General features: G+C 42.5%; 1 protein-coding gene across 1 annotated transcript in view; it reads left to right on the plus strand.

Annotated features, from left to right (window-relative positions):
* Positions 1-12872, plus strand: part of SOS2 (SOS Ras/Rho guanine nucleotide exchange factor 2) — a 44371-nt gene that overhangs the window by 17527 nt on the left and 13972 nt on the right. Inside the window, exons 9-16 of the mRNA XM_063118240.1 lie at positions 1023-1150; positions 2023-2678; positions 2823-2904; positions 6548-6670; positions 7993-8096; positions 9083-9299; positions 10792-10911; positions 12092-12254. Of these exons, the coding sequence (XP_062974310.1) occupies positions 1023-1150; positions 2023-2678; positions 2823-2904; positions 6548-6670; positions 7993-8096; positions 9083-9299; positions 10792-10911; positions 12092-12254 (1593 nt within the window). The remainder of the gene's footprint in view (positions 1-1022; positions 1151-2022; positions 2679-2822; positions 2905-6547; positions 6671-7992; positions 8097-9082; positions 9300-10791; positions 10912-12091; positions 12255-12872) is intronic.

The following is a 12872-nucleotide window of genomic DNA, read 5'->3' on the forward strand; positions in this document are numbered from 1 at the left end:
GCATTCTGGGAGTTGTAGTCCAACACATCTGGAGCGCTCCAGGTTGAGGAAGGCTGTTCTAGCCGTTTACCCGAAATAGTCTAGGATTTTAGAAAGCAAGAAACAATATATTAGAAGCTTGAAATGGAGCAAAATTGCATGGGCCTTTATGAAGCTCAGCTATCATCTTTCTCCTAAAATTCAGTCGTCCTTTATAAAACTACAGTCTTGGAATTTTAAAATGCAGGATGAGAAAAGCCAAGCTCTGAGATCTGAATATGTTAATCAAAAGTAAACAAATCTGCAGATGTTTATTTCATATAATATGGTCTGCTTCTGTGTTTAAAGTTGTAATTTGGGGTGGGTGGGAATGGAAAAGTATATATTATCACATGTCCTTGTCTACAAATGTATAGTAATGCATATGTATGTGTGTGTTGAGACCTTTAACCAAAAGTCACAGTGCTCTATGGCTGGCATTAAGCCCCAACCCCCAGATGGGGAAAAGAGTAAAGAGACAACAAACCAGAATTTAGGGTACGCAAGTATGCAATTTATTTTTTAAAAAATAGACAGAATAAGTACATGAACAGCATTCAGATGGAACTGTTAATTATCTCTTTAAATCTGTAGAGCAGATAAGAGGCAGGAAAAGTCCTGCCTGAGCAGTGGGCAATGGATGTAGAAGGCAGAGAAGAGAAACTAATGCCAGATAGGGAGCAAGAAGACAAATTTGACGCTTGTAGGACTGTCATGCCATTGCCTGCAATATGTATAGCCTTGATTTTCATGATCACGCTAATCATTCTTAGTCACTTGCCCTTTCTGATATATAGACTAGAGCAATGATGACCGAGTGGTATACATAGATGGTTAAAAAGCGCTCGTTTTATTCAGTGGTTATTCAGTGGCTTGGAATGGTTATCTTGCAAAATCTTACGCAGTTTGGATTTTCATTATTTGTTACTGAAATATTTATATAAATGTTTCCCCCCTCAACGATAGCTCAGGCTTGATGAACTTGAATGTCTTTGCCCTTTCAGCAATTGCAAGAATGTAGTGAAGACGAAGAAGACTGCGAATGCTTGAAACAAGCCATCACAGCTCTCCTGAATCTCCAGTGTAGCATGGAACGTATATATAACAAACACTCACCTAGACGCCGCCCTGGGTAAGAAAATTAGCCCTAGGGTGGACTGGGAAGCGGGTGAGGCCTTAAGGAACAGTAGCAAGTAGGGCGCATTTGGAGGGGAAGGTAGATTGCATCGAGGGAGTTGTGTCTGTGACCTATGAACTTGCCTAATGTATCAAAGCCCTATGAAGAGAGACTGAAAGAACTGGGCATGTTTAGCCTGGAGAAGAGAAGATTGAGGGGGAGACATGATAGCACTCTTCAAATACTTAAACGGTTGTCCCACAGAGGAGGGCCAGGATCTCTTCTCGATCCTCCCAGAGTGCAGGACACGGAATAACGGGCTCAAGTTAAAGGAAGCCAGATTCCGGCTGGACATCAGGAAAAACTTCCTGACTGTTAGAGCAGTACGACAATGGAATCAGTTCCCTAGGGAAGTTGTGGGCTCTCCCCCACTAGAGGCCTTCAAGAGGCAGCTGGACAACCATCTGTCAGGGATGCTTTAGGGTGGATTCCTGCATTGAGCAGGGGGGGGTTGGACTCGATGGCCTAGTAGGCCCCTTCCAACTCTGCTATTCTATGATTCTATGATTTAAAAAACAAACATTTTGTAAATGTACACATCAAGTTTATGTACCCAAGTGGGAACTTGAACTTATCAAGCATACATTCAGTGTCAAACCAGGCTGTATAGCCAATGTGCAATATCAGTGATGCCTCTGTCAGTCTGGGTTGGATGTGGTTCCTTGGTTTTACTTTGATGTTCTTTTTAAAATTGTCTTTGCGGTGGTTAGCTTGGCAAGAGGTATATTTAAATCAAAGCACATAGCCCAATTTAAACCGTGATAATTTTTCCTGCTGATAACTCCCAGTATTGGAAAGAATCTGATCTAATATAGTATGTGTTTTAGGGAACCGGTGTTTTGGTTCTACAACCGGCAAGTGAGAAGCAAGCACCTGGCCATTAAAAAAATGAATGAGATCCAGAAAAACATAGACGGCTGGGAAGGCAAAGATATTGGTCAGTGCTGCAATGAATTCATAATAGAAGGGACGTTGGCCAGAGTCGGAGCCAAACATGAACGGCACGTATTTCTCTTCGATGGCTTAATGATCAGCTGCAAAGCGAACCATGGGCAGTCCCGGCTCCCAGGCTACAGCAACGCAGAGTACCGACTCAAGGAAAGAATCATAATGAGGAAAGTCCATATAATTGATAAAGACGACACGTGTGAATACAAGAATGCGTTTGAATTGGTCCCTAAGGATGAGAACAGCTTCATCTTTGCAGCCAAGTCCGCCGAAGAAAAGAACAACTGGATGGCGGCACTGATTTCCCTCCAGTATCGCAGCACCCTAGACCGGATGTTGGACGCGGTGCTGCTGCGGGAAGAGAATGAGCAGCCCCTGCGGCTCCCCAGTCCAAGCGTCTATCACTTCGCAGTGGAAGACTCCGAGGAAAACATCGTTTTTGAGGACAACCTTCAGAGCAGGAATGGAATTCCCATTATCAAAGGCGGAACTGTGGTGAAGCTCATTGAAAGGCTGACCTACCACATGTATGCAGGTATCTGGTTTCCCTATCTGTCGGATGTATAACAACTTTCCTTGCATTGCTGGCTTATGGGAAAGGAACAGTTGTTAATTGAAATGTAGTTAAGAGATCTTTAATTTGGGACTGTGTTAATCTTATTCCTGTTTGCCTTTCTAGATCCCAATTTTGTACGTACTTTTCTTACCACGTACCGCTCCTTTTGTAAGCCGCAAGAACTCCTAGGTTTGTTGATAGAACGGTAAGTAGAAACCTGCCCAATCATTTTATGATTAACTAGCTGTACCCGGCGTAATGTACGCCGTTGTAGCATATCTTAAAGTTTATTAATTAAATATCATCGCGGGGGCGGGGGCTGCTTGGAGGCCGCTGATACTGCGCCGTCTGGCAGACCTAGGGGGCAGGGAAGTCGGGGGGAGGGGGAGCAGGTGTCCCCCTCTCCCCGGGGTTCCTGTCAGCCTTAGGCCGCCCGCCCAGCTCGCATGAGATTAGGCCGGGGCCTGGGCTCACAGCAGGCAAGCAGCCTCCCACCTGGCCACCAAGGGCCCCGGCTGTACCTCGCTCATGCTCCGGACCATGGCGATGCGCTCTTCGTGGCGGGGGGAGCGAAGAGGCAGAAACGGGGGTAGGATTACGTTGGAAAGCAGAGGAGTCGGGTGAAGGGCTTAGCAACCTGTATCAGCTGATGTTGCACGTTGTTACTGTTGCTTAGCAACCTGTATCAGCTGAAGCCTGTTCGGAAACATACCTAAGCGTTTTATATAGAGAGATTTTGCTGTTACATTTACAGTATGAAATGGCCATTTTGGAGGTGTTTGCAATAAGTTTAAATATTGGCACATTCAATTTGGAGCAGTCTATTCTAAAGGATTTTCCAAATTCTTTTCTGTTCACCAGAGTCCCTTAAGTGCTTGATTAAATAATGCTTTTTCAAAGGCTTGTGTGGTCTGTCAATACAATGCTAAAACACTTTGGACATACTGAAAATTGAATATGTATTGAAGAAATCAGGCTACTGAAGGTTGTTGTTTTTTTTCGCTCTTGCAAAAAAATAAAATAGTGGAAAGAAGGGAAAGGCAAAATTTGGCCTGTGATCAACTCGGTTTTGTTGAACACGTTTGGATCTTAGTTTTTCAGTTAGGTTTATAAAACTTCCTGCCTATGAAGAAAGACTTACAAATGAGAGGGAAGGGAAGAGAGGGGGTTGCTGGAACCCCACCAAGTTTTTTAATGTGGTTTTCTGAGACAGGCTGTTAAGAAGCAATTGTATCAGAAGTGTTAAGGCTCATCCGAGCTTCCTCCTAAACCTTCTCCTCATCTCTCATTCTCTCTTACTGTCAATGATGTAACGCTTACTCCGGTCAAGGAAGCTCGTAGCCTTGGCTTTATCTTCGACTCCTCGCTCTCCTTTATTCCTCATATTGAGGCAGTAGCTAAATCTTGTCGATTTTTCCTGTATAATATTGCCAGGATTCGATCATTTTTGTCTGTCTCTTCCGCCAAGACGCTTGTTCATGCGCTGGTTATTTCACGGTTGGACTACTGCAACCTTCTTCTCTCTGGCCTTCCTTCTTCTCACATCAGTCCGTTGGTTTCTGTTCACCACTCTGCCGCAAAGATCATCTTCTTGGCTCGCCGCTCCGACCATGTTACTCCGCTTCTGAAATCTCTTCATTGGCTTCCAATTCACTTCAGAATCCAATATAAACTTCTCCTGTTAACCTTCAAAGCTTTTCACGGTCTAGCTCCTTCCTATCTCTCCTCTCTCATCTCACACTATTGCCCCGCTCGTGCTCTTCGCTCCTCTGATGCCATGTTTCTCGCCTGCCCAAGGGCCTCTACTTCCCTTGCTCGGCTTCGTCCATTTTCTTCTGCTGCCCCTTACGCCTGGAACGCTCTTCCAGAACATTTGAGAACTACAAGTTCAACCGCAGCTTTTAAAGCTCAACTAAAAACTTTTCTTTTTCCTAAAGCTTTTAAAACTTGATGTTGTGCAGACTTCTGCTGTTACTTTCTACTGTTAGTTTTACCCTACCCTGTGCCTGCTTACCCTACCCTGTACCTGTTTGCATTCTCTTCCCCTCCTTATTGTTTTACTATGATTTTATTAGATTGTAAGCCTATGTGGCAGGGTCTTGCTATTTACTGTTTTACTCTGTACAGCACCATGTACATTGATGGTGCTATATAAATAAATAATAATAATAATAATAATAATAACAAGCTGAGAAGAGATATTTCACTACAGCAGCAAAATGCCACACAAGACAGGGGTACAGATGTTATTCTTATTGTTACTAGTGTAAAGCCCTTGTTGCAATGAGTGGACCTGCTGGTTTCCCCTTTTTCGCCCGTCATTCCCCTCACCACAGACGGGTAAATTTGACCGCTACATAGTGAGGTGTGCACGTGGCGTGGCCTCAACCCCTCTATCGTGAACCCTGATTGGACACCTCTGTCCCCTTCCCTGTTGGCAGTGACAGCCTAACCGCATTGCTGCACCAGGAGCCCGCCTTCACGCCCCACCGATTGGCCGTGCAGGTTCGTCCATCGTCCTGCTAGCGGAGGGGACACCCTGCCTTTTTCGTGTGGAGAAAATTAATTGCTGTTATAGCTCGAGCTGTGAACCTTTTCCAGACTTACACATTTTCCCGCACGCCTACACTGCTCAAGCTTCAGCTTAAAACAAAAATGAGCAAGATCGATCTGGTAGATCTTGAGTAATAGACCTTACATTACCGTATTTTTATATAGATTTCCTGTTTATCTGCTAAAAAGCCATCAAGGCAGTGTACAACGATATACGATAGCAGGCTCTAAGGAGAAGATGCAGTGGGATTTGAAAAGAGACTCTCCCGTTCCAAAGCGGAACAGCAGTTCTAGGGCAATATCCAAAGCTGTCCTTATGCTAGTGCAGCCTTCCTCAACCTGGGGCGCTCCAGATGTGTTGGACTGCAACTCCCAGAATGCCCCAGTGGCTGGGGCATTCTGGGAGTTGCAGTCCAACACATCTGGAGTGCCCCAGGTTGAGGAAGGCTGTGCTAGTGGGAATTAACTCTAGCGGCTGAAACTAGTCTTTCCAGAACACAACAAGTCAGCAGAGTTTGCAGAACGGACTTCCACTTCTGGAAGTCTTCTGGAAGCCCTACTTTCAGGGTTTGATCTAGAAGGCACTAGCGTCCTGCTTGGCTAGTGATGGTTCTCTCAAGCACATTCTTAACAAGCGCTGGCAGACTTCCAGTGTTGGAAACTACCCATACTGTTTAATCATTTTTATCTAACAACTGTAGAAATGATCCGTCAAAGTATAGCATTGTATACTCATAACCAGTTTTTTGGGGGCAGGAGGATAATGATTCCTCAAATGTTCTGTTTCATAACGTTTAATGTCACATTGGGAACTGCAGTCCATTTGTACAACACATAAAACCTGCTGATTATGCGTGCATTAAGACGTCAGTTCTGGTCTTTTAAGCTAAAGATGGTACCTTCAGTATGTCTCTCAGAGCTGAATGATCTATAAAGCGGGATCCAACAGGACAAAGTGACTGTTGGGATCTTGAGGAAGTGGAATCTCTTCCACAGCTGTGTGAAAAGAGACAGGAATTCCTTACTAACTTTTGCTGTTGAAAAAGTATTTGCTTGATGCAAAAAGTGGATTATTAGTGTTAGGATGGAATTAATAAATAACAGGCTTTTTTGCAGTTTAGAGAATTTAGTGCCCTAAAACCAATAGTGTAAATCTGTCTTCAGTTACTACACAATGCTGGCATATTAACTTTCCCCTGTCCCAATGATGGACCAAAATGTGCTTTAAGGTAATTCTCCTTTAATTGTATTCTGGATCTACTGTAATTCGTGTTTCAACTTCTTTTTATTACTAGATTTGAAATCCCAGATCCTGAGCCAACAGAAGCGGATAGACTGGCGGTAGAGAAAGGAGAACAGCCAATCAGTGCAGACCTTAAAAGATTTCGCAAGGAATATGTCCAGCCAGTGCAACTCAGGTTTGTGCTTCCTCTTCTTTTTCAAGCTCCAGCTGTAACGTCAGGTGAGAGAACGCAGGGTAGGATTACTGCAGGCGAGACAATGCAAGACCTCCCCCACAACACACACGCAGTTATCAGTCCACAGATGCTTGACAACCAACTTTCAATAACTGAGGGCTACAGTTACTTCTGAGTCCTGGACTGCGCAGCTAGAGACAGGTTTTTGTGAACCATAAAGCTATTGGAATCCCTTCTCTCCATTTTATTGTTCAGAGACTTACTTTATATCGTTAATTCATTTGAATGTTTTGCTTTCCCACCCCCTCCCCCTCCTTTGTGAAATAAATCCTAGGTCTTGTTTTATAAGTTACTGGTTTTTCTTTTCAGGGAGCAGGGGTCCTTGCGGGCTAGAGGCACAACCCGGAAGTTTGCAATTAGGGTGGATTCCTGCATTGAGCAGGGGGTTGGACTCGATGGCCTTGTAGGCCCCTTCCAACTCTGCGATTCTATGATTCGTCTCCCTGTCCCATCCCATTATTGTATGAAACCAGTTCCCATGGTTTCCACCAGCCCACAGGGTTGCTGGTAGGGAAAGTGGAGTTACACCAAGTACTAGTAAAACTCCAACAGATGATTTGCAACTAGGTGGGTTGGGGGAATGCCATGCCATGCTGTTTGGCCATTTAAAAGAATGAAAGTGTTTTATTCTGTTTTTATTTTCATTTTATCTTGTACATTGCTCCAAGATTTTCAGTGGGGAGCGGTATATAAATATTGTTAATAATAATAATAATAATAATAATAATAATAATAATAATAGAAAAGGAAATCCATATTACCCACTATTGAGTAGTCCAACCAGGACGTTTCAAATTGCAGTCATATTAGGAGGTGGTCTTGGAGAAATGTTGCATTTCCGAGAAACTATATATAAGTAATCCAGAGCTGGGTTAATGGGATATTTCTACACTAGAATTATAACTTTGAAGGAAGTTGGAAATCTCTATAAATTGATTATCTGGAAAGTCGCTAAAAACTGTCTGAGGCTCTAGAGACGAGTGCATAAAATACTGGAAAATTTATTGTGGCATTGTGGGAGAGACAGAAACCTTCACCAAAATTGGTGTAAAAATGATGGTCTCACTTCCTCTGTGAAAGACAAACGGTGTAGCCTTGGGAATCAGGCGTAGTAAGGACTTTTTAAATCGAGGAAATAATTTTATAGCTTGCAAGATTATCCGTATTTCAAAAATCAGGAAATGCTATCCTCCACTCCGCTTGCTTTATTGTTGGTTGGAATGATGGAATTTCTCCCTTCATCTCTCTCTTTCTACCCCCAGGGTATTAAATGTGTTTCGGCACTGGGTGGAACACCATTTTTATGACTTTGAGAGAGATCAGGAGCTACTTGATAAACTGGAAACCTTTATTTCCACTGTGAGAGGTAGGTGGCTCAAATTAGTCATGCTAAGTTTGTTTGAACCCAAATGCTCCACCTCAGTTGGCTTGTAGGTTATTGCCCGATTTCTCACATTTCACTTTCTATGAAATCTTGAAAGTTCTTCTTGGGCTGTGCTTACTCATGCTTGAGAAGAAACATCAGGAACAACTTCCTGACTGTTAGAGCAGTACGACAATGGAACCAGTTACCTAGGGAGGTTGTGGTCTCTCCCACACTAGAAGCATTCAAGAAGCAGCTGGACAACCATCTGTCAGGGATGCTTTAGGGTGGATTCCTGCATTGAGCAGGGGGTTGGACTAAATGGCCTTGTAGGCCCCTTCCAACTCTACTGTTCTATGATTCTGAAATGGTATTTATAAGTAGTACAAAGCCATCTGAAATGTCGATTTCCTTTCTAATTCACTTTCTGTTTTACAAAAGGAAAAGCATTGCACTGCGCACAGCCATGATCTGAATCTCTTTGGATCTTTGTTTTGCTTCTTCCAGAAAAGTACACATTTTAACTATTTACAGTACTAATATTTCACACGCAACTTTATTCCTACCCAGGCGCAATGCCTTTGTAGGAAAACTGTGTACGTCGTCATGTTTTCATTCAGCCAGCCAGCCAATGTGTGTGCATTTGCCAGATGTGAGGACGCGCATACCATTTTCCTACGTGAAGGTATAGCGGCGTAGGAATCAATCTCCGAAAGGTGATGGTGTGCCTAAAGAAGTAGCTCTTTAGCTTGCATTCATATATTTAAAGAGTTTTTCTTGAGCTTATTCTGCAGAGTTGGTTACATAACATCAGCATATTTTCCTTCATAACTTAATGTATACGACACGGTTCGGAGCCTCAGGCTAGGAGGGCCGAATCCAATTCAGTCCTCCAAGATGGCCGTGCCCTCCCCCCGCTCCAAATCCAACGAGCATTTTTGTGCAGTCCCCCCCCCCCCCCAATTCTAAAAGGTTGAAATTTCTTCCAGGCAAATCGATGAAGAAGTGGGTAGAATCCATTGCCAAGATTATCAGGAGGAAAAAGCAAGCGCACGCAAACGGCGTTAGCCACAACATAACTTTTGAGAGCCTTCCGCCCCCAATTGAGTGGCACCTTAGCCGCCAGTTTGAGACCTTTGACCTCATGACACTGCATCCCATAGAGATCGCCCGGCAGCTGACCCTCCTGGAATCTGATCTCTACAGGTAAACTATTGTTTTGTTGGGTGCTGATTACCTGCGTCTCCTAATTTGAACTACAAAGTGCTCCTCACTTTGATTCATCGTGCAAAATCATTTTGAATGGTATAGAGCAGTCTGATGACTGTCAGCATATGCCGAGTGTGCACATATCAGCACCTGTCTATTATTTATGTTACGCACCAGTAGGGTGCAATGAGCTATTGTTGCATAGTGGCTGAGACACTGAGTGGTCAACCTTGAGCTCGGCTGGGTAGGGGAGGACCTTGATGGTAGATCACATACTTTGTGGGAGTTCAATCCCTGATCTTTCCAGTAGAAAGGATCTTGGGTAGGAGGACTGGGAAAAAATCCTGCCTAAAAATTTTGAGAGTTGCTATCAGTTAGAGTAGACAGACTTGGTGTATACCCCACTGATATGCTGTCAGATTTGGTGCGGTGGGTGGGGAAATTGAAGACGGTTTTAATGTTACCAAGTAAAAAGACGGTTTTAATGTTACCAAGTACTAAAAGGGTCAGATTTAGTTTGCAAGTGCTTTTATTTAATTAATTAATTAATTAATTAATTACATTTATATACCGCCCCACAGCCGAAGCTCTCTGGGCGGTTTACAACAATTTTAAAGCTTGGTAGCAGTTTGCCACTGAATTTTAGTGGCAAAGTGCCATGTTTTCCCCCCCAGAGTGCATCCCCAGACCTCCTGCAATTGCCCATGCCTGAGCTAAGTAGACCAGTGGTCTAATTAAGTTTAAGGCAGCTGCAGCTTCATATGTCCCATATGATCCGGGAAATCCCTGGTTGGACATCTCTGTGCCTACCACCAAAATGTGGGATAAGTACTGAGCCACCTTCAAGATTACTGAGAAGATATTTGCCAAGTGCTTTGATCATTCTAAATGACTACATAAATGTTAAATATTATTATAATTAAGCCCTACAAAGCAAAACCAACGACCGATGATAGTGCTTCTAGTTGATAAATTAAAATAAAACCTTGGTTGTTTTGTTTTGGAGTGCTGTTTCATGCTCATTGCATCGCCTATGTATCAGTTTATAATTAAGCGCTCAAACAATTGGCATTTCTGAAAGGATTAAAAGAAACGTCAAAAAAATCTAGCACTCCGCTGGAGTTTATTGTTCCATTCCATAGATATTATTTTTCTTGTATAAATGATATTATACAAAAGAGGCTTTTATTGCCATAAAAAAAGAGAAAAGATCTGGAATGATGGCATCAACAGAGCTCAAATTTAGAAGAATTGGGATAACATAAGAGCGTTGCGGGATCAGACCAAGGGTCCATCTAATCCAGCACTCTGTTCACACAGTGGCCGACCAGTTGTTGACAGGAAACCCACAAGCAACAGCCCGCAGTAACTGACCATAAGACCACAGTATCACATCTCTAGGTTGTCAGGTATCACCTGTATGGTATTAAAGCCTGGACTCTCCCTCAACTTCCTGCATCACATGTTTTTCTTCCCTTTCCTCCCCCAGGGCTGTCCAGCCATCTGAACTTGTTGGGAGTGTTTGGACAAAAGAAGATAAAGAAATTAACTCTCCAAATCTACTAAAAATGATTCGGCATACAACAAATCTTACGCTTTGGTTTGAAAAGTAAGTGGTGTATTTAAACCAAAAAGGACTAGACGTTCCAAATCAAGCAGGCATCACTTATCAGCTGAGGGGTTGCTCTAGTCATAAAAGGCTTAGAGGACACACCGGTAAAGAAGATAGTCAAGAACTTCATTGTCTCTCACAAGCAAGAACAAAATAGTCCTCACTATCCAGGTGTAACACAGTCCTGTGCCACCAGCTGACTAAAATATATAATGACATCATCCATACAAGTCCTAACTTTGGAATCCATGAAATGGATTTTAAATATTCTCACTAGTTGTTAAGCACAAACCCTTCGCAAGAGGGTATAAGAGGCACCACCGCAAAATTGGTGCTCAAGTGGAACTCACCAGTATTGTGGGGACCTTGCTTTTTCCAGATTAATCTGATTATAGTCTTTCAAAGCATTTCTACGGTTCTTATTTCCATCACTGTTTTCATTATGAAATAATCTAGAGTAATAAAACATGATGAACGGTGCAACCAATCCATGTTTGTTCCTGATTATTCTTTTTCCAATTGCCCTCTCATCAGGTGTCCTTATGAAAGTGGTTTGTTAATTCTTTCCCCCACTTCAGTAGAGGCTTTTAAGTAGAGGCTGGATAGCCACCAGTCAGGGATGTTGTCGTAGTGAATTTCTTATACCTGCAGAGGGTTGGACTAGATGGCCTTTGAGGTACCTTCTATTAAAAGAAGTTTTGGGTGGGGTTTATGCACACCTTTTCTCCAGTTCCTTTTAAACAGCTTTCTAGTCATGTTCTCAAATTACATTTTAAACTATGAGGAATTGAAAATAGCTTTTGGGTAAAACATCTTTTTTAAAGTATGTGTATGAAACTGCCAGGTACGTCCTTTGGGACAGCAGATCTAATCTTCATTATGTTCTAGGGTGGTTTTTTGCAGAATTATAAACCCAGTGCATCATACTGAATCAGTATGGAATAATAGATAGAAACTGGAGTGGAACCAGAGTGACCCGAATTCAAGTTACTGCTTGGCAGTGAAAGTCATTAGGTGGCCTTAGGGAAGTCACTCAACCTTGGGCTAACCATTCATCATGACAATAAGGGGTGCATAATCCTCCTATATATCACAAGATACAAATGTGACAAACTTTAAAGAATGTAAGAACGTATTCTGCTTCTCTCCATCCTCCCCCTTCCTTTTGTAAATTTAGGTGTATAGTGGAAACTGAGAACTTTGAAGAGCGAGTGGCCGTATTAAGCAGGATTATAGAAATCCTGCAGGTTTTCCAAGACTTGAATAATTTTAATGGTGTGCTAGAGATTGTCAGTGCAATGAATTCTGTCTCCGTGTACAGATTAGATCACACGTTTGAGGTAAGTCTTGGCGGCTGCACCAGTGTCACAAGTGTAACCGCTTGCTTTAAAATACAATTGTCCATATTTGATGGCAGCTGAAGCTCAGTACAACTGTGCCTATTTTTATTCTGCAAAAATATTATTTATTTATGTATTTATTACATTTCTATACCGCCCAATAGCCGAAGCGCTCTGGGCGGTTCACAAAAATTAAAACCACAATAAAACAACCAACAGGTTAAAAGCACAAATACAAAATACAGTATAAAAAGCACAACCAGGATAAAAACCACGCAGCAAAATTGATATAAGATTAAAATACAGAGTTAAAACAGTATAATTTAAATTTAAGTTAAAATTAAGTGTTAAAATACTGAGAGAATAAAAAGGTCTTCAGCTGGCGATGAAAGGAGTACAGTGTAGGCGCCAGGCGGACCTCTCTGGGGAGCTCATTCCACAACCGGGGTGCCACAGCGGAGAGAAATATGCAGAGAGTGAAGGGTAGAATGGCTTTGATTACAAAGAGGTTATCCATCAAGAACCTGGCAAAGAAAGTGATACTCTGGGTAGGTTTACTACATTTTTCACCAGATTTTTTTTTCTTAAACAGATTTAGTAGCTCACTAGAACGAGATA

Source organism: Elgaria multicarinata, chromosome 2 (assembly GCF_023053635.1).
Source record: "Elgaria multicarinata webbii isolate HBS135686 ecotype San Diego chromosome 2, rElgMul1.1.pri, whole genome shotgun sequence".
Taxonomy (NCBI): domain Eukaryota; kingdom Metazoa; phylum Chordata; class Lepidosauria; order Squamata; family Anguidae; genus Elgaria; species Elgaria multicarinata.